This window comes from Ammospiza caudacuta, chromosome 12 (assembly GCF_027887145.1).
Source record: "Ammospiza caudacuta isolate bAmmCau1 chromosome 12, bAmmCau1.pri, whole genome shotgun sequence".
Lineage (NCBI taxonomy): Eukaryota > Metazoa > Chordata > Aves > Passeriformes > Passerellidae > Ammospiza > Ammospiza caudacuta.
The window spans coordinates 21800205-21822038 of record NC_080604.1 but is presented as its reverse complement, the minus strand read 5'-3'; the positions used below and the strand labels follow the sequence as shown (position 1 = coordinate 21822038).

The window sequence follows — 21834 nt, the reverse complement described above, 5'->3', positions numbered from 1 at the left end:
GACAGAGCCTGGCAGGCTCTTTCTCTGAAGTTAGCAGGCAGTTCTGGTGATGTTTAATATTTTATATAGCCATTTATAACCATATATGTTTGTATTTTATATCTAACCGTTTTCCATGCAGGAGCTGTGTGGGACAGCTCTGCCCAGAGCCCTGGCAGTCACTGCTGTGCTCCAGCAGGAGGGACCAGGGCTCTGCCAGCCCAGGGATGGGCAGGGCTGCCAGCACTGCAATTCCCCAGAAGTTTTGTGTTTGCCCGTTTCTGAACTTGGAGCCAAGCAGCACAGAGGCAGTAGGTGACAAAATTGGAGATTTTGTTCTTGAAAGGTGTTTCTGCTGCAGGCATAAAGCACAGGTACAGTGCAGCAGGCAGAAGAAAGCTCATTTTATTCCTCTTGAGGGGATCAATGTTCCACAGGAGGGAAAGTTCTGTATTCCCAGTATCCTTTTACAAACAGCATTTCATTATGGCCATTATCATAACAGGCTCTTGATCTCCTCTGTCAATATTTGGCTCTATCAGGCTCTGTCTTATCTTGAAAGTGAAAAATCCATCATTGTGACAGAAGGGAAAGAATGCAAGAACACCCACCTGCTAATTTCTATTTGAGGCTGGAGGCCCAGAAGGGCTTTGAGGAGCTGCTGCAGGTTGGCATCAATTGTGTGCTTGGGCAGGGCTGGCAGTGCCCTCCTTGGGCTCTGAAATTACCCCTTCTGCTGCTCACAGGGGTAATTTGGAATGTTTGCAATAACTGAATATTTGGAATAAAAAATTGAATATTTGAAATAATTGAATATTTGGAATAATAATAATAATAAAATATGGCTGCAACTCCTGCTGGGAGAAAGAATCCCAGTGCCTAAGCTCTGTGCAGGTGTCAGGAATTAAAATGTGACTTGTGCCTGGTGGGGACAGTGTGCAGGAGCAGTGGGAGCCCAGCCTGGCCCCTGGTGCCTTTACTGGAGAGGAGAGGCTCAGCACAGGGTCCCTGGCAGGGCAGGAGCAGTGGGGATGGAGAGGGGTCATGGACGGGAAAGAGAAAAGGGAAGAGGAAAATGGATAGAAATGGAGAAAATGACTTTGAACAATTCATACATGCTCGTGCATCACTCATCAAAAGCAGCATTTTAAAAAGGTTAACACCTTGGCAGAGTTAATTGCTGTTCTTCCTCTTAAATTCCAGTGTAATTTCTGATTTCTTCCTCTGTTGTTGATCTTTCAGCTAAGTAGATTTTAAATAAAACAAATATTTATGCCAGTAAAGCACACAAGGGCTTCAATGTTTAAGTAAAGCAAAGCAATTGAAACTTCTTCGTGTAAATATTGAAGGAAAGCAAAGCAAACAAACCCAGAAACTCACATGGCTGAAGGAAACTGCCTTAAAAACCCGAGGTTACACACCTCTTCCCATATAACTTTTATTTGATTTTATGTAAAAGGCACGTGTGAGAGAGCAGATACAGGATTACACCAACCAGAAAGTTAAGAGCAAGGTTCACTGATCTCATGGTTCAATACAGTGGGAGACAGTGATTTTTATAAATGAAAGAGCAGAGATTGAGATTCATTCATCACAGATTAGCTGAGGTTCTGCCTCGAGGGGCTCACTGGGATGTGTGTGATGCCCATTGTTGTGTGAGGGGCTGGTTCCAACTCTGAAGAACAAGATAAAAGCTTGTGACTGGGAGAAAGAGCTGCTGTCATTGCTGGATTTAATAAATCTGCTGCGGGGACAATAAGCCTGAGATAAACCCACACAAAGCCTCTGCCTGGGAGTTCTTTTGGCAGGTGGGAAGGAAGGACATCCTGACATTGTGGTTTGGGACTGTGCACGTCTCTGGGCTGCTGGAACCTTCCTGGGGTCAGAGCAGAGGCTTTGGCATTGCCTGGGCACAGCCAGGGGCTGGCTGGGGGAAAGGGTGAGGGGCTGCCCAGTGCCACCAAAAACTGGAGGAAAAATAAAGCTGAGATCATTCTTATGGGGGAAAAAAAAAATAAAAGGAGTATTCTTCCTTCTGGGGTGGTACAAAATAAAATAACAGAATTTACTGAAAATAAAATTTGCTGGAAAGAAATATGTGGGTTGGAAAAAGGCTCCCAAGATCATCAAGTCCAACTTTGAACCACCATGTCCATCAGCCACATTGCAAATGCCACATCTCATTTGTTGAACTCTTCCAGGGATGGGGATGCCATCACTTCCCTGTTGCAGAGCTTGGCCAATTTTCAGAGAACAAATTTTTATTAATACAAAATAATCGTTGAAATTAAATACTAATTTAATTTCTAAATTATAATTTAATGATAAAATTTAATTGTTAAAATTAAATAATTGTTACAATTACTGTTTATTAATACTAAATAATTGTGGCTGCATCAAGGAGAGCAAATAGCCAAGGCTGCTCCCCCTGGAGCTCCCAGGGGACAGAAATGACCCTGCAAAGGCAGGGCCATGTTCCCCCTGCCCCATAACCCTTCTCACACACACTGAGTGATGATTGGCAGGTGATTGGCAGGTGATTGGCAGCTCTGGTGATTGGCAGCCTCCCAGTGGAGCAGCGAATGGAAGTGGCAGCCCCAGATGTGGGAAGTGCCAATCCATTTGCTCCCAAGTAGAACCAAGGCCAGAGGGCACAGCCCAGCCCTCGTGGGACTCCAGGTTTGTCGCCTGCATGCAGCCACCCCCAACATGCTCCCAATTTCCCTTTTGAAGTGGTTTTGGGAAAGGCCTGGGACACTGAGGATGGAATTCTGATGGAATTCTGACTCCACGGGAGCCAGAGGCAAAGCTGGATGGAGGCAGCACCTCACCCCTCAGCTCTTATTAATCTATTAGAAATGATATTAATTATGCCATAGCACAAAAAGCAATTATCAAAATATTTTGCTAAACATCTTAAAAAATGTTATTTACCAAAAACCACTCAACTGTATCAAAGCCCTGACAAAAAGCTCTCTCAGAAATTAATAAATATGTTTGATTAGCACTTTCATGGATGCACAGATTCTGCATATGGGAGCATTATAGTGCATTTAATTATATATAAAGGCAATTAATGTCACAAATTAAGACTAAGCTCTGACTCGGGCTAAATAATTGTCATTATCTATCATACAACATGCCCAGAAAGCTTAACTCCGCAATGATTTTAATGAACAATAAACTTGGCATTTACATACCAAAACAATTTGGTGTAATTCAGTCTCAATAATAAACGGCAACAAAAAAAAATCACTGCCATTCTTGGGGAATTTTCTCCTTTCAGGATCGCAGGGGCGTTTTTCACAGCACGTTCATCAGTTCCTCACCACGGGAACATTTCCTGTCAGCAGCTGGGTCCTACAGCACAGCCCGAGGGCAGGGGATGCTGCAGCCTCATAGCACCCCAGGATTCATCCCTGTCACCTGGGACTGATCTCCATGGAGGTGCAATAATATCCCAGGAGTCACTGCAGGGACAAACCGGTGCAGAAACTGCAGGGACAAACCAGTACAGAAACTGCAGGGACAAACCGGTACAGAAACTCTGCAAGGACCAAACCAGTACAGAAACTGCAGGGACAAACCAGTACAGAAACTGCAGGGACAAACCGGTACAGAAACTGCAGGGACAAACCAGTACAGAAACTGCAGGGACAAACCAGTACAGAAACTGCAGGGACAAACCGGTACAGAAACTCTGCAAGGACCAAACCAGTACAGAAACTCTGCAAGGACCAAACCAGTACAGAAACTGCAGGGACAAACCAGTACAGAAACTGCAGGGACAAACCGGTACAGAAACTGCAAGGACCAAACCAGTACAGAAACTGCAGGGACAAACCGGTACAGAAACTGCAGGGACAAACCGGTACAGAAACTGCAGGGACAAACCAGTACAGAAACTGCAATAACCAAACCAGTACAGAAACTGCAGGGACAAACCAGTACAGAAACTGCAGGGACAAACCAGTACAGAAACTCTGCAAGGACCAAACCAGTACAGAAACTGCAGGGACAAACCAGTACAGAAACTCTGCAAGGACCAAACCAGTACAGAAACTCTGCAAGGACCAAACCAGTACAGAAACTGCAGGGACAAACCAGTACAGAAACTGCAGGGACAAACCAGTACAGAAACTCTGCAAGGACCAAACCAGTACAGAAACTGCAGGGACAAACCAGTACAGAAACTGCAGGGACCAAACCAGTACAGAAACTCTGCAAGGACCAAACCAGTACAGAAACTGCAGGGACAAACCAGTACAGAAACCCTGCAAGGACCAAACCAGTACAGAAACTGCAGGGACAAACCAGTACAGAAACCCTGCAAGGACCAAACCAGTATCATGACACCAGTGTGTACTCAGAGGGGAATGAGATGAAGCTGTTATGGAAACAATGGAAACACTGCACTGATGCTAAGTGCAGCCAATTGTAAAATAAAAGACTCTAAATGGAGTTAAAGGTTCGTGGTTGTGTGTTTGAAAAGGAGCTGTGTGGGTGTAATAGTGTGGTGCAGTTAGTGAAATAAAAATAAAAATTGATCCACAGTGCAGAGTGCAACATCTTCACCTTGTGTCAGCTCTTAAACCAGAGCTTTGCTGGGCTCAGGGACTTGCTTCAGAGTCTAATGCATAGAAAGAGGGGTGGAGGTGATAAAAACAATTCCTAATGCGCTCTTTTTTTTTTTTTTTTTTTTTTTTTTAATACAACTGACAAGATTATGTGGTGATTATCAGTTCTGTTTGTGTGTGTTGTAGCAGGGTGCTCTGCCTGGAATGGGATAAAACAACTCCAGTAAGGCCCTGTCTGCAAAGCTGTCAGTGCTGGATGAATGGGGTCAATGCTGAAGCCAGCCTGACTCATCAATCCCAATGTTAAATGTCCCGAGGGGGAGTGAAGATGAGCTTGGGTCCAGCTGCATCCCAACTCCTCCCTGAGGAGTTTAGGAAGCTGGGGGCCCCTTCTGCCCCTCATGATTGAACGGAAGGGTTTCCCTAAAAACTGGGGACTTTACCTGGGCTCCCAACGTGCCCAGGACACGTGTATGTAACACAGAGTGGTCATGTGTGTGCACATACACACAGCAAGAGATTTATGGCTATGGAGGTACAGCTCCGAGAGAGCCATTAATGCACCCGGGGTCCCTCATTCCCCATCACCCCCTCTGAGCAGCACCATTCCCTCTTTCCACCTCAGTCCCACCCTTCACCAAAATAAAGTGAAAAACAAACCAACAAACCATTTTTTTCCCATTCAGAAAAAAAAAAAAAAAAAAAAAAAAAAAAAAAGACAGCCTTTGAGCAAGAAACATTTGTTTGATGGCAACGTAGTTATTTAGCCCAACGCTGGCTCTGTCCCTGTGTTTATGGGAACAGGAAAATGCTGCAGCACCTCTGCCTTCATTATTAGCTGGCTGGTGATTAGTTTGTTGCTAAGAAAGCCTTTATCTGGTGGAGTTCCATCTGGAGTCAGCTGCAGTTCATGGGAGGTGCAGAACGTCCCCAGGCCATGGCCTTGCAGAGCAGGCAGGCTGTGACACTCGGCTTTTCATCTCCCGTGCCCTGTCGCAGCTGTCACAGCTCTCCTGATGCTGATTAACTTCATCAGGGTAAGCGATCAAGTTGTCTGCAGAAAATGGGAGGCTAAACACCTTCCCCAGGCTCCATCAGCGCAGCCGAGCCGTGGCTGCCATGCCGAAGGTACTGCAGGTGCTGTGCTGCAAAGGGAATGAGTTTCCTCTCACCTCTGCCTCAACTTTTCCCTTTTCCTGCCCCAGATCACCCCGGCTGTGCCTGGCAGATTGACTCTGATTAACTGCTCACCTAATTACCGTCTGGTGTGCTGCTGAACGTGGTGTCCTGCAAAGGAGCCTCAGCAGCTGACAGCAGCTTTGCAGATATCAGACACTGACAGGGGTTGGCACCCTGGCACTCCAGCTTCGCTTTCAGGGTTGGGACAGACCTTTCAAAGCCCCTTCACCCCTTCCGAGCCCTTTTCCCCCTGCAATCAGCTGCTAGCTCCCCCAGGACTTTCTGCAGACCTGCTCCTCGTGCACAAGCCTGGGTTTCTGCATGTCTGACAAGGCCATGAAATAAATGTTAAGTCACAAGGGGGAAGGGGGAGGGAACAACTGAAAAAATATATTTATTGGAGTAAATAAAAAAAAGTTAACCAAAATCCTTTATTGATACATTCTTGGATAATATCACAGGATCGAGAGAATGGAAAGGGAGGGAGGAGGTTGCGGCAAAGATCGGTTTCACTAAATTGGCACATAAGCAGCAAGATTAACGAAATTACTTATTACAAACAGTAGAAAACATACATGCTTCTGTAAGTCCTTATCACACTGGTCAATCATGGTGGGGCATCAACAAAGAAAAACCTCAAGACATGTAAAAGCCATATTCTTTCCTCCAAATATCCTAAGAATCATTGAAATTATTGCAAAATAGTCATATACCTTAAAGAAAAGAACAAAGTAGAACACAAATACAAATATCAAACATAAATTATTAACATGTACCATAAAATACATTACTGGCATGCATTCCAAAGATCAAGACCTCTACTAAAACTCAGCAAAAATCCTTCCTGCTTCCTCTGCAGCCCATCGGAGGTTTGAAGGGGGGGACAAACTTCGCCAGCACAGTTTTTGGTCTTTAAATTCTTTTTTTGTTTTGTTTGTTTGTTTAGTTAAAAAAAATAAGGTATATGGATTGCAGTGATACAAGAATAATAATACAAGTCATGTACACAGGTCTCAGATCCTCAGTGGTCAGTTGGTTTGAGAGGTGCCGAGAGCACAGGGCCTCAAGGAAACTGTGCATCCAAAAAACAAACAGTGACTCGGAACAACATGGATGGCAATATGCAAAAAATCCTCACAAACTGTACAGAGAGTTCAAAAACTTGCAGTCTGGAAGTACATAGAAAGACAGAATTAGCCCCTCAGAGTCCAGAGCAGCCGAGCGCAGCCGGCCCAGGGCGCCGCTCCTGAGGCGCGGCCATGGCGGCCCTGAGGCCACGGTGGCCCTGAGGGCACGGCGGATCCACGGCCGGAGAGGCCCCAAGGCCACAGCGGTCCCAAGGCTGGAGAGGCCCCAAGGCCACAGTGATCCCAAGGCCAGAACAGCCTCAAGGCCATGGTGGCTCCAAGGCTGGAGAGGCCCCAAGGCCATGGTGGTCCCCAAGGCCACGGTGTCCCCAAGGCCACAGCAGCCCTGAGCCCTGAGGCCAGGCCAGCGCCGTGCAGAGCCGGCAGGATGGAGGAGGTGCTGGGAGCGGCCTGGAGCTGGGCTCCTCTCGCCTCCCCCGTGCCCGGTTCCCCGGAGCCCGTGTGGGGAGCTCAGCCAGGCGGGTGGGCTGGTGGCCCGTGCCCCATGGCAGCTGGCCTAGATCACCAGGTTGTTGTAGCTCACGTACTTCTTTTTTGCAGCAGGGCCTGCAAGAGAAGCAGACAGGGGTCAGAGCCCGCGGCCAAGCCCTCGGTGGGGCTGGCACTGCTCGGGGGGCACCTGGGATGGGGATGTGCTGGGAATGGGGACACACCAGGAATGGGGACACACCAGGACAGGGACATGCCCAGGATGGGGACACACCAGGATGGGGACAGCCGGTGGCTCCCAACCCTCCACTCCCACCCACAGGACTCGGGCAGGCAGCTCCCAGGCCAGCCCGAGCTCCAGCTCCAGCTCTGGCAATAAACAGAATTAGCAGGGATTGATTTTGTCAGGCTCCCGCAGTCTGGGTGACTGTGCTGCTGAGGCACCACAACCAGATCCTATTAAGATTTCTTTTTCACAAAAACAGTGACATTTCCTCCAACTTCTTAAATCTCCTGGGCTAAACTTGGCTTTTCTCATGGATAAAGTTGATTCTTATTCAACTTTTATGACTTCTGAGAATTTTTCAATATGGGGATGAAGGTACCAGCTTTCCTAATTATGACCTTCAAATCCAATCTGTTTGCAAACAGAAGGAAATCAGACCAGTCAGAAGGTTATGAGCGCAGCTACACGCTTCTGTCAGGAAAAACTGCAAATATTTAACTGCACCTGAACACAAAGCAAACTGTTCTGCAGTACCCTGGCAACACTGACAGATCCAGGACACAGAATTGTGGAATATCCTGAGCTGGAAGGGACCCAAAGGGATCACCCAGCCCCTGGCCCTGCACAGACACCCCAAATCCCACCCTGGGCATCCCTGGCAGCTCCTGGAGCTCTGGCAGCTGTGCCCAGCACCCTCTGGGGATGAACCTTTCCCTGAGATCCAGCCTAAACTCCACAGAGACCAAAAAGAGAGCCTGGATTTCCAGCTATCCCAGTTTGCTAAACCACTCAGGTCTAAAACCCACAGTCTTTGGGAGAATTTGGCATAACTTAAGCAGTTTGCTGAGTATTTCCAATCTGCTAAGCTAGGGCAGACTTCACTCACACTTTGGATGATATTTTTAATGTGTCGTGTTTAGTTTTAGAACTTTCTCAGGAAGATTTAGGAGACACTGTGGAAGGAGAGACGAGAACAACAATTGGATTTGTTCTACAAATGTGCTTGTCAAACTTCATTGGGTTTGGGTCTCCTGGGGCTCCTCTCAGCCCCTCTGCAAAACCAGACCCAAACAGGACATGGCTCCCACAGGGCTCTGAGTGTCTGCCCTGCATCCCCTGCCAGCCCCTGAGCATCCCCTGAGCATCCCCTGCATCTCTGCTGGCCCCTGAGCATCCCCTGCATCTCTGCCAGTCCCTGAGCATCCCCTGCATCCCCTTCCAGCCCCTGAGCATCCCCTGAGCATCCCCTGCATCTCTGCCAGCCCCTGAGCATCCCCCAAGCCCTCAGAGACCAAACACAGCTCCCTGTGCTCCCCAGCCAGGCTGTGGTGTCCCCCAGGGGTGTCCCCCAGGCAGCAGCCAGACATCGCTGCTGGCTTTTCAGAAACTCTCATGCCCCAGCAATTCAGACTGTTGTGAGTACAGCGCACAGGGTGCAGCCCAGTATCAGTATTTTCCATGGTGCTCACTGACAAAGACAGGATTTTAGTCCCAGGTATTCCCAAGATGGACATGTAGGCACCTCACGTGGAGCTGCAGCCCTTGGCAATATTATCCTGCAACCCTGATTCAGCTCTTCCCTCGTGCCCCAGACAGGAGTCAGTGCTGTCTGTTCAATCAAGGACTGATGCCACAGAGGGCTGATCATCTTCAGCTCCCATTAACTTCTCCTGCACACGAAGGTGTCCAACACCTGCCAGGATAAAACTCATTATCCTTCAAGGCTACACTACAAATACTCAATAAACTGGGGAACGCTATTAAATGCTGAAGAAGGGTAAAATGAGCCTGGGAAAAAAATGTCATTATGGAACAGGTTGCAAAGTAATTCCATGTATTATTTTGTGATGCACTTCAGCTTTACCCATTACATGCTCCAATTTCAAGGAGCAGCAGCGTTTCTATGACAGATTTAGATGCTCGCACTGAGAGTTCAGATCATGCCACCCCTCCAGTGCCCCCGGGCATTACTGGGGCTCCCAGCAAAACCAGTCCTTCTGCGGGTGAGTTTTCTCACCAGTTCAGCCCCTGCACTCCTTCCTCACTCCCAGCAGGACCAGGAACCCCCGGTGCCGGAGGGATGGAGGCAAGGAACGCTGCGGGTACCTGGATGGGCTCTGAGACAGTGACACAGGCCTTGGCACGGCCCTGCCTCACCGGGATAATGCAGCTGGCAAAGGCATCGTCCATAATTCAGATGAAATAATCAATAAAAGCCTCGGGGTCATTTTCAGAGAGGAAAGACAACCTTCCTCGTTTAAAGGCTGTTGGGCCAGGGGGGGATCATGTCCCTGGTGGCTCTGCTGCATTTCCCCTCTCTGCTCCTGCTCTAACTCCAGCAATCCGCAGCTCTGGGCAACTTCAGACACATCGCAGGCCTGGCCAGCTCAGGAGACACAGTCTGCCTCGGTAATGAATCCTCCTGAGTCACAGCTCATCATTATCACCGCAATTAGCACAGGTATGGATTTGATTTTCCTCAAAGAAATTAATTTACATGAAAATGGGGGACGCTAATGAACCATCGGCGCTGCCACGCTTTATTGCAGCATTGCCTGCTCCTTACACGGGACAGATACGGATCTCACCGCTCCGTCGCCGTTCTGCTAAAGGGTGACGGCTCCGACAGCGAGCACAGATTGGCCTTTCGCGAACAGCCTCCACGTGTTCATTAATTAACTCATTCATTCATTAGTTAATAGCCACGGAATGACGGCAGCCCGGCTGGCCGCTGCTCTGGGTGTGCTGGAAGGAGCCGAGAGCAGCACCCGCACTGCCGGGATATCCCCGGGATTGCCCAGGGCATCAGCCGGGCTAACCCTGGGAATGCCCAGGGCATCAGCCGGGCTAACCCTGGGAATGCCCAGGGCATCAGCCGGGCTAACCCTGGGATTGCCCAGGGCATCAGCCGGGATAACCCTGGGAATGCCCAGGGCATCAGCCGGGCTAACCCTGGGAATGCCCAGGGCATCAGCCGGGCTAACCCTGGGAATGCCCAGGGCATCAGCCGGGCTAACCCTGGGATTGCCCAGGGCATCAGCCGGGATAACCCTGGGAATGCCCAGGGCATCAGCCGGGATAACCCTGGGAATGCCCAGGGCATCAGCCGGGATAACCCTGGGATTGCCCAGGGCATCAGCCGGGATAACCCTGGGAATGCCCAGGGCATCAGCCGGGCTAACCCTGGGAATGCCCAGGGCATCAGCCGGGCTAACCCTGGGAATGCCCAGGGCATCAGCCGGGCTAACCCTCGGGTTCAGGGCCCAAAGCGGTGAGGAAGGAAATATCGCGGCTGCTGCCTGCCCGTGTGCGAACAGCACTGCTCCGGGGGCGCTGGCACCATGTCACTGCCTTGGGAAAGGGGAAACCCTTCAAAAGGGCCTTAAGCACCTAAAGAAGAGGTTTCTGTCACAGTTAGAGAGCAGCGCCCTTTTCTGCTCATTTCCCACTAGTTAGCGGGGAAGAGTGACAGTGCCAATGGAAGGAACGAGCAGGAGGGAGCGCTGAGGAGCACAGGTGAGCACAGCCAGGCACAGGTGAGCCCATAGAACCACCGGGGATGGAAAACCCCCGAGATCAGCGAGTCCGACCTTCAGCCAACACCAGCACAGCCACCAGAGCTGCAGCTGAGAGCAAACACGCTCCTGAGAGCAGCACATGAAACCCAACAATGCTCCTGGGAGAACAAGGATTCATTCCTTTCCTGCAGTGGGGCCACTGAGAGCCCACACCCTTCCAGAAGTGAGTAACAGCTGCATCTCTGTGCCAGGAACACATCAAAAACAAACACACAGAAGCAATAATCCTCTTTGGACTTATGAGTTTCATCACTTGACTGGTTTTCATTATCTTGGGCACAGGTCACAAAGACAGGAGCTCCCACAGCCCCCCAGAGCCAGGCAGAGCTGTCAATACTGACTCAGAGCGAGATGTAATCACTTGCACTTCAATTTTATGCACATTTGTAACCTCTTCCATGCTTAAAGAGCAAAGATTTACAGTGCAAGAAATGAATTTTATTGCAGCCCGCAGGCATCTCGAGCTATCAAACACATGAAACCTCATCTCAGCATTCCCAGCTCCGAGCAGGGACGAACATGGGGATGGCTCCGAGCCTGGAACTCCTGCTCTGATTCCTCTGCAGTCACTGGGGCAGATAATGCTCAGCTCCTCTCTTTCATTTCCTTAATTCTGGCTTAGCAGCCCATATCATTTGTGGCAGGCAGAGCAGAGGCTGATTATTAAATCCTACTCCTAGTCCATCTAAAAGCAAAATGGAGCTGCGTGGCTTTCCCTCGATCTCTGCCAGAAAGACAGAGCTCTCCCCATGCTCTGCTGCCTTCAAATTGGGGAATTTAGATGAGAGCCAGATGAAAGCAACAGGCCTAAATGATTCTACATGCTTGCCCAAAGCCCAACAAATGGAATGAAGCTTGGAGAAAATAATTTTAAATTTGGTATCTAAATGTAAATGGATTGTTCTTTCACATTTTGACATCTCTCTTGTTGTGCTGCCACAGTGTTCTGGCACCTTCTCAGTCTCTCAGTGGCTGCACTGCACAGAGCATTGCACTGCCTGTGCTGCTGGGTGCCTCCAGCCTGGCCCTTGGCTCTGACACACAGGAGCAGTGGAATGTCCTGTTTGAGTAACAGAATGCAAGTACATTAAATAACAAATAAAACAGTAGGAGAAGTGTGTTCCTCCCCAATTGCTTCTTCTCCTAGAAATTCTGTCCTCAGCGGTCAGGCTCCCCTGCCACTGCTGGTGCAGCAGCACAGCCAGGAACAGGGGTTACCCTCAAGGGGTTACCAGGGGGGAGCTCAGGACATAAATCCAGAGATGAACCTCCCCACCTGGCCACCAACACAAACGGGACTTTGAGTCACAGAACAGAGCCAGGCTGTTCATGGCCTGGAAAATCTGCAGGCTGTGCCAGAAACAGAACTATGGGATTGAGATTTTGAGTCAGGAAATAAAACTGATAGAAAAGGATTAGTTGTACCCTTCCAAATAAAATCAATGAAGCACAGCACTGCTGAGGAACATCCATCTCAGGCACCTTTGTCTGTCTCCCTATCTCCTGTTTGGCTGTCTCCCTATCTATCTCCTGTTTGGCTGTCTCCCTATCTATCTCCTGTTGGCTGCATCTCTCCCCATCTCCTCCTTGTCTGCTTTGCAGATAAGAACCTGTGTGTCAGGGGAAGCTGAGAGTGTCTGCCCCACCAGGATCAGGGGATGGGCAGCAGGAAGGCTGATCAACACCTCCAGCCCTGAAGGACTGCAGGAGGCACAGGCAGAGCTGTGCTTGTGTCCCACAGGGATGGGGGACAGAAATCCTGCTCTCAGAGGAGGAGGAGGATGTGGGGATGGAGCCAGGGGCCAAAGGAGCCACTGCACAACCCTCACACAAATCCAGCCCCAGAGCCTCACCTGCACCAGGTCACGTGGAGCTGCAAAGGTGCTCAGGAGCTTAGGAAATGTGTTTCCAAATGTTTATGAGATTATGGCAGGGAAGAAACAAACCCAACTCATATTCCTTAATTGGAGCCAGCGGTACAGAAAACCTGCTAATTCCAACTCCATTTCTACTGCTGCTGTGTGAGTGCTGTGGACTGCAAAGATAACAAATGGAAGCAAATTATTTTCACCTGCTTAAAACAAAGTCATTAACAGCACTTTGGTTATCTTACCTGGAAAGCCAGGCTCTGCAGAGAGCTGTTAGAGCCAAGTGTGAAAACAGTTTGCATGAAACATAATTAAAATGATGACCTGAGTGATGGCTGAAACATCCCCAAGGAGGGCTGGAGTCAGAGCTGATGGAAAACAATTCACCTCTGCCTCCTGACTGTGCTGCTGACCTGCTCCCAGGGTGTCCCCAGTGCCTTTTCCCCAACCCTGGGCACAACCAGGGCTCCGTGGCTGCCCTGCCCTCCCAGCACTGCTGCCACCTGCTCCAGCACATCTCCTTTACTTCTCTGCCATCCTGGGAGCTGCTGTGGGCTTCATCCCCTCGCAGGGAGCAACTCCTCCGCAGTATCCCAGCTCACAATTCCTCTCCCCAATATCCCAGCTCACAATTCCTTCCAATATCCCAGCTCACAATTCCTCTCCCCATTATCCCAGCTCACAATTCCTGTTCCCAATATTCCAGCTCACAATTCCTCCTCAGTGTCCCAGCTCACAATTCCTCCCCATTATCCCAGCTCACAATTCCTTCCAATATCCCAGCTCACAATTCCTCTCCCCAATATCCCAGCTCACAATTCTCCCCAGTATCCCAGCTCACAATTCCTTTCCTCAGTATCCCAGTTCACAATTCCTCCCCAATATCCCACCAGCTCACAATATTCCCTCTCCCCCTTTCCTGCCAGCCCCTCCAGGCTCCAGAGGCCACAATCTGGTCACCCTGAAGCCTCTCTCCAGCTCTCCCAGCTCTCCTATGGTTATACAGCAATCACACAGCAATATTTTCTCACTCACCCCAGGAACTCTTCTCCCTCTCTGCTAGCTGGCCTGCTCGAGCTCCTTGGCAAAGGGTTGCACGTAACAAACATCTTAACAGGAAAATCGAGGATGTTCATGAGGTGCAAGAGACTCAATTCAGCGGAAAATGTATTCCTGGTGTACAACTCTGTTCCACAGTGTCTGACACAATTACACTCTGAGCTGCACTGTCAAACTGCCCCATTTTGCTGCAATCAACATTTAATTTTTTAGCAGAAGTCTTGATTTCAAATACCCTGGAAATGTTTAACAGCTGATATTAATAAGAGCCCAGATTTAATGCAGGGCTCTTTATCCCAGGGACATGATAAGCATCGTGACAAGTGGTGTAACTATGGCAACTTTATCTTTGCTGTTTCTGTTTCCCCGGAGCAGCAGGAACAGGCACCTCGGTGCAGGCAGTGCCAGACTGCTCCCAGCTGAGAGCCAGAGCTCTGGGTCACTGAGGGGAGCTCAGCCAAACCCCACACCCGGGCTGGGCTGCCTTCCTCCCCTCCTCCCTGCGCCCATGGCGTGCTTCATGGGAATTTACATGTGTTTAACCTGCTCCCTTCCTGTTCTTTCATTTCCCCTGGCTGGAAAGGAACCTCCTGCCTTTGCTCCCTGCTGTCAGAGCCCAAACAACCCCAGCCCAAAGGCAAACACATCTTTGGAATGGCAAAGGATGCTCTCCTCAATGAATGGCACAGCTCTCTGGGAGATGCCACATTTCCTTCCCTGGAGCCAGGAAGGACAAACAGCCCCTGTGATGTTCTCCAGAGGTGCTGGGTGTGAAGCAGTGCTGGCAGAGAGGAGCACCCAGAACCCCCAATTTCTGGGTGTTTGCTTGAATTTGCTGCTGCTTGCTGGCCCTCAAAAGCCAAACCAACCCAGGTCCTGCACAAGTATATCCCGTTTGCCCTCTGTGACTCTTTGCACTCTGTTTGCACTCAGTGAGAGCACAGACCAACCCCTGCCTCAGTGCAGTGATCCCTGCAGGGACACCACACCTGGGCTGTGCCCCCTTCTCTGTTTGCTCCCACCCTCCCCAGAGCTGCTGGGGTTTCCTGTTTGCTTCCACAAGGTGACAAACACAGCAGGGTTTGCACAGCTCCACCAAAGGCACACACTGAGGCAGGAACTGAGATTTCTTGCTGTTCTGACACAACCTGAGCAGTTTTCTCCATACTTGCAATCATGCCCACCAAAAACTGCCTGGATTTGTGTGTTTGAGAAATTAATTTTGCTGCAATATTGCTTGAGGCTTGTTCTTCTTTTTACCCCATCATTATTAGAGTTTCCTTTTTGAACTCACTTGCTAAGTTTTCATTAGGTCTATGAAAACCATGGCCCTTCCAGCCTCTGGTTCTGCTGCTGGGAGCTGCTCCCAGAGCCTGGGTTCAGTGATTGCAGGGGCTCAGGGGATGGAGGGCAGGCTGTGCACTCTGATCTGCTGATCTCCAGCTCCTTTCCTGCAGCAGGAGGGATGGGAGGGAGCCCTGCAGCAGGGCTGAGCCCTGACATCTGCCCTGCCTGGGAGCAAGGGAGCCATTCCACATCTGTGGGACACAGGAGAGCCAAAAGCTGAGTCTTCTCCCTGATATTACAATTTATAGATGTGACAGATCCTCCCTCAGAAGGTGTAAGGAGTGATAAATTAGTCAAAGGGAGAACTCAGAGCTGCTGAGTTTGTTAAGCAAAGCAGTGAGAGAGACTGGTCTGTGAGGTACAGCTGTATCTGCTCACTCCTCACCAGGATTTACCAGGGTAAAAGAGCACACGAGGAGACAGAAAATGTGGAATGAACAATGAATACTTAGACACTAACTAATCCTAATTTGTGCTCCCAGACATCCATCTACTACACAGCTTTTAATATCCCAGGCACTTCTAGCCATGAGTGTGTTTTTATTCACACATCAGCCTCGAAGGTGATGCTTTAAGTGCCCTCAGAATTTCAATTTTTAAAAATGGAAACAGTCTGACGCTTCTCTGCACACTACAATCTTGTATTGTGTACAGTCATGAGAGGTGTGAGACAGTCTGCAGATAATTAATATGGGAGCTGGCAATTATATTAGAGTAATTCTTTTTAGATGTAAAAGAGAAAGTAACATGATCCCCAAATGCTCAGACAGGAGGGAATGTTCTCTCTGGGGCTGGAGCCCCTCTGAGCCAGGCTGGGACACCTGGGGGGGCTCACCTGGAGGGGAAAAGGCTCCAGGGAGAGCTCAGAGCCCCTAAAGGGGCTCCAGGAGAGCTGCAGAGGGACTGGGGACAGGGATGGAGGGACAGGACACAGGGAATGGCTCCCAGTGCCAGAGGGCAGGGCTGGGTGGGAGACTGGGAATTGGGAATTGTTCCTGGCAGGGTGGCTGCCCCTGCATCCCTGGCAGTGCCCAAGGGCAGGATGCACCTCTGTGCAACACTTTTAAAATAAGCACATCACCATTAGAAGGAATTGGTGATGGTTAGTTTTCCAGTCAGCCGTTCCAGAAGCAAACAGATGCAGTGAAGGGCTGTCAAAGCCTTTCAGTTATCAATTTTGAGTGCAAATTCTCATTTCTCAGCAGCCTCCACTGAACAGAAAATCCCTCAAGTGAGGTTAAACACGGAGTATTTTCTCAGGCTGAAACTGGCCAGATTTAAAACAAAAATGACACTTCAATCCAGCAAATAATTATTCCACAGCACACACTGGAGGCTGATGAGCTACAGAGCATCTCACAGCTCAGACCCAGAGCCTGCAAAGAGCTGTCTGTGCCCAGGGCCACCTGCCTGTGCCCAGGTGTTGGCACGGGCTGCTCCTGGCCTGGGGCACCCTGGGCTGGGAGCAGGAGGAGAACAGGCACGGAATTGAGGGGCACCTGAACCATGGGGCATTGGGGGCACCTGAACCATGGGGCATTGCGGGCACCTGAACCATGGGGCATTGCGGGCACCTGAACCATTTCCCCCTTCCAACAGCAGCCCAGGTCAGCCTGAGGCCAGGTCAGAACTCATCCCACATCGGTTCCTTACTGGAACCCAGAAACTGCCCTTCTCCTCAGGGCAGCTGTGCCCACGGCAGGCAGGGACTGCACAGCGGGGCTGCACGGGCTGTGCCAGCCCTGGCAGTGCCCTGGCTCCCAGTGCCACGGGAATGAGCGTTCCATGGTGTCTGTGTGCAGTTCCACCGTTCCCTGGAGTCAATCAGCACTGCCTGGTGTCAGCGTCCAGCCCCAGGCCCTGGCACGTCCCCGGCCATGCACATCCCTGCAGGACCTGCTGGGGATGCTCTCCCTGCCCCAAGCAGTGCCAGGGCCAGCCTGGCACACCCAGCAGGAACCCAGGGGAATGCAGAGGCCAAGGCTCTGCCACCCTGCCAAGGCCAGGGCAGGGAGCTGCCCCTGGGCCCTGGCAGCCCCAGCCCCAGCCCAGGGGGAGTGCCAGGTGCAGCAGGCACTCGTGCAGCCCCAGCTGTGACCCTGCAGCCCTGCAGAAGCCTCAGCTGCCTCCTTGCCTTGCTCACTGGTGGACGATTCCTTCCCTCACACACCTACCCGTGTTTTCCAAGCCTGGTATTTCCATCAGCCTCAGGAGCAGAGAAGCCCTATTTGTCACTCCCAGGAAACAATTTAGAGCCTTTCAAAGCCATCTCCCTGTGCATCACAAGCAGAAATTGATACAGTCACGTCAGGGCTCAGCTCTGCTCGTTCCTACTACAAACACCTTACCAGCAGAACAAGTGTCAATTTACAAGCAGCTGATGTTTGCTGCTGGCCCAGCTTTGTTTTTAATACACTGCATTGTTTCGTGCTGCTTGTTGTTCTGTATTCCTGGGAGAACAGATCAAAGCAGCAGCCAGGGCTGCAGGAGCTGGAGCAGCGGTGCTGGGATGGAAAACAGCCTGGAGCACAGGAGCACTGGCAGGACCAGCACAAGCCCAGAGCAGCCCTGCTTTGGGATGAAAAGCATTTTCAAAGCTTCTCTGGACCAAGTTTTAAAATCTGCTTAAAGAATCTGAGTGGCCAGTTGCTTTTTATAGGACCTGGATGACAGAGTTATTTGTGTGCCTTTGCAGACAGCAATTCCTTACATTATTCCCATTAGTACACAGAAATAAATTAATTTTAGGATCTGAGCTCCTAATTATTTTTGTGCCATTTAAAAAAAGTTTTCTTTAAAAAACCAATTTCTCCTGAGATTTAGGTGTCTCCCATCTCTCTCCTTCTCATCTCCTTCCTTTAACAATCTCATCTCCACAGAGCTGCCCTTTCCTTCTCCTTTTTCATCTGCAGGATGCTTTGAGTGGCCCCTTGTCCCCCCGGTGCTTTGTCCCATTTCCCCAGCCCAGCCCAGCCCAGCCTGGGATGCTCGGGGTCAGCCCGGGGTTCACGAGAGCTTCAGCCTCCCCTCCTGAGCTGGGAGCTGCCACAATGGCTCTGATTCAAACGCAATCCAAACCAATTTGGGCTCTCGGGAGGACTGAATTGATGCTGGAGCTGGGCAATTTACACCAGCCAGAGATATTGGTAATTTCTTTTCCTGTGTCTCAGAGGCTCAATTCAAGCAGCATTCCAACCTTTGCTGATAGGAGTTCTCACCTATTAGGGCCACGCTAAACACTCTGAAGGCTGAATACAGTGATTTTCCCAGCCCTCAGCGCACAGCAGCACAGGAACCAGGTCAGGTACAGGCTTTTGTACCTGGGCAAAGCCCCTGAGCACGCAGGGAACTGTGAGAAACACTTATTAATGCTTGGCAATCGTTTCTGTGCACTGTCAAAGGCTTCTGACCCCTCTGTGTCCCTGGGAAAGCAGCAATTCCTGGCTGCTGCAGGCACAAATGCCACAGTGCCACAGGAGCTCACACATCACCAGATCACCACGAGGCAGCCACAAAAGCCAGCCCTCAAAAATTGTTCACTCGTGGTTCCACCCAGTCAGTGCCACTGGGCTGCCCTGGGGAAAAGCAGCTTTTCAATCTTTAGGGGCATGTACAGCTTTGGTGCTGGGGAGGACTCAGAAAACACTGCCTGGGCTGTCAGGTCTGGGGGCCAGAATTCACTTTTGATCATTTGTTTGTTTGTTTTTATACAAATATTCCACCCTCAAAGGCTTTATCGGGGTCCAGCTCCAGTGGTGGGCAGGAGGAGAGCTCCCAGACTCACGTCAGGGTCTCCCCTTTCAGGCAAACCCCCCCATGAAAGCTTTTGGTAACAGGTTTGTGAACAATTTTTAAGTTAGATATCTCTTTTAACACAGCTGCACTAATGAACATTTCTCATATAATTACGTATATAATAAAAATAGTCACAATAATCATAATCACCATCATCATCATCTGAGAATAAATAAGAAAAGCTCGGTTTTCCTTACCTTTTTGGAAAGCAGGCAAAAGCTATACAGTAGGTGGGAGAGTGTACCAAGTAACAGACTTTTGAACACTCTTTCTTACTGGTGGTATGGAGTCTACAGGGAAAGTAAATACATTGAATGTAGGATGGGTCTGGGCACAAGGAACGCTCCCAGCCTGCCCTGCCATGAGCCCTGGCACTCCTCTGCCTCCCACTGGGGTCTGGGGGCACCAGCACAGGAATCAGCCCTGGCAGCATGGAAATCAGCACAGAAATCAGCACAGGATTCAGCCCTGGCAGCACAGGAATCAGCCCTGACAGCCCAGGATTCAGCCCTGACAGCACAGGGATCAGCACAGGGATCAGCACAGGGATCAGCACAGGATTCAGGACAGGAATCAGCACAGGGATCAGCCCAGGAATCAGCCCAGGATTCAGCCCTGGCAGCGCAGGAATCAGCACAGGGATCAGGACAGGAATCAGCCCTGGCAGCATGGAAATCAGCACAGGGATCAGCCCAGGAATCAGCCCAGGAATCAGCCCAGGAATCAGCCCTGGCAGCACAGCAATCAGCACAGGGATCAGCACAGGGATCAGCCCAGGAATCAGCCCTGGCAGCCCCAGAGCAGCCAGGCCAGGGGGCTCAGGTACCTCCAACCAGGGGAGCAGCTCTCTCAGGAGAGCAGGGCTGGCTGAGCTGATTTTCCCTGCTCCCCCCTGAACCCCCTGGCTGCTGTTTCAGACCCCCTGTCCCTCCTCAGCATCACCGAGAGCCATTTGAGTGCTTTCCTCAGCAAGAGGGAAGCAGTATTACATGTAAATCTCAACAGAAGCTAAGCATGGGTTCTGTCCCAGTCTGACACTGCTCCTGCAGCAGAAAATTGAGCAGACAGCCCAGCAGGGCCCTCCACCTGCTCCACCTCAGGCCCCACAAGAAACACCTTCCCAAAGTGTGAAATTCCAGCAAAGCCACACAGGAGCACAGCAAGCTCATCCCAGGGCTGGGAGCTGCTGTGCCCCACATCCTGCTGAGCCCAGCAGGGAAAGCTGTGCAGTGAGGGACAGCAGGCACTGCCAGATGGCAAACAGGAGTGATTAGGAGACTTCTCCTAAATGGATTGGAAGGCTTGGCCCTAACACACCCCGTTGAGCAGGAGAGGTGTGGCTCTCCCAGGGATCCCAGGCAATCTCACACAGCCAGCCCCATTCCCCTGATGGCAGGGACATGAGGTCACTGCACTGCCAGGCTTCTCTCTCATGGTAATCAATCAGTGCCTCCCTCTGGGCTCACTCCAGACCCTCTCCAGGTGCTCTGCACACATTTCTGTGAGCCTCAGTCCCAGCAGGCTGCCCCTGAGCTGTGTGCACTGGTCCCACAGGATGAGCATCCCCTGCTCCTGGGCAGCACTCAGCAGTTCACAGGGCTTCAGCCTGACAGGGACACCTTCAGCCCACTGCCACAGAGGGGTCTGGGCTGGGAGGGACCCCAAATCCCACCCAGTGCCACCCCTGCCATGGTAGGGACACCTCCCACTGTCCCAGGTGCTCCCAGTGCCAGTGTTCAGCCTGGCCTTGGGCACTGCCAGGGATCCAGGGGCAGCCACAGCTGCTCTGGTCTTCTAAAGATCTGCTGAAAACCTGGAGATGTTTTCAAGGCTATTTCTCTGTAAAACCATCCACATTTTGCTTGTGCTTTGACTGTGGCCTGTGAGCAGGACAGGCCATAAATGTGCACTCAGCCCCAGATTTGCAGGGTTTGGAGGCAGGGTCAGCCCCACGTTTCCAGGCTTTGGGGGTAGGGTCAGCCCCACATTTCCAGGGTTTGTTTGGAGGTCTGTGGGTCCCGTGCTGGTGCTCCCTGGGCTGGGACAGGGGAACACTCATGGAACACCTCCCAGCAGAAATGGCACCTGCAGCACCCAGCAGCTGAGCAAGCAGCAGCAGCAGCCCCGTGAGAAAGAGCAGAAAATCAAAGTGCAAACCCCACTGTACTCGCAGAGCCCACGGCTGAGCCAGGCCAGCACTCAGCTCGCTCTGGGCACTGCTGACTCTGATCCTCCCCAGGAACTTCCCTGCTCCGCCCCCTGAGCTCCAGAGCCTTGCATGGCTCCAACAACCAAACCCTGAATTTCACAAAGAAATACTGGAAAAACATCCTTTGGTTTTAAGAGAAGATATTTGAGATTTTTAGAAAAAAATGCTCCAAGATGCATCCAGAGCAATTTGTAATTCACATTTCCTATTTTCTGATTGGTAAAACTCTGGAAATTTCTCTATTCACAGTATAAAATATTTTTAAAGTGAAATTGCTATAAAAACATCAAACCCATTTTTATGTATGGACACCATACCCAAAATTTCACTGAAAATTAAGTTTGAGGAGTTTTGCTTGGATGTTATGACTGTTTTTAAAATTCACTAACACAATTTTCATTTTTTTTCCACCTAAAAATGGAACTGTAAACAACTTTTAT

At 50.4% G+C, this 21834-nt stretch overlaps 1 protein-coding gene across 2 annotated transcripts in view; it reads right to left on the bottom strand.

Moving 5' to 3' along the window:
• Positions 1 to 6198: 6198 nt before the first annotated feature.
• Positions 6199 to 21834, bottom strand: part of GRM7 (glutamate metabotropic receptor 7) — a 165802-nt gene continuing 150166 nt past the window's right edge. The window contains exon 10 of one of the 2 annotated variants that reach the window (XM_058812843.1): positions 6199 to 7429. In XM_058812843.1, coding sequence (XP_058668826.1) covers positions 7380 to 7429 — 50 coding nt within the window. In that variant the 3' untranslated portion in view covers positions 6199 to 7379. Of the gene's footprint in view, positions 7430 to 19404; positions 19476 to 21834 lie in introns of those variants that run through there. The other variant, XM_058812844.1, reaches the window with a different exon arrangement.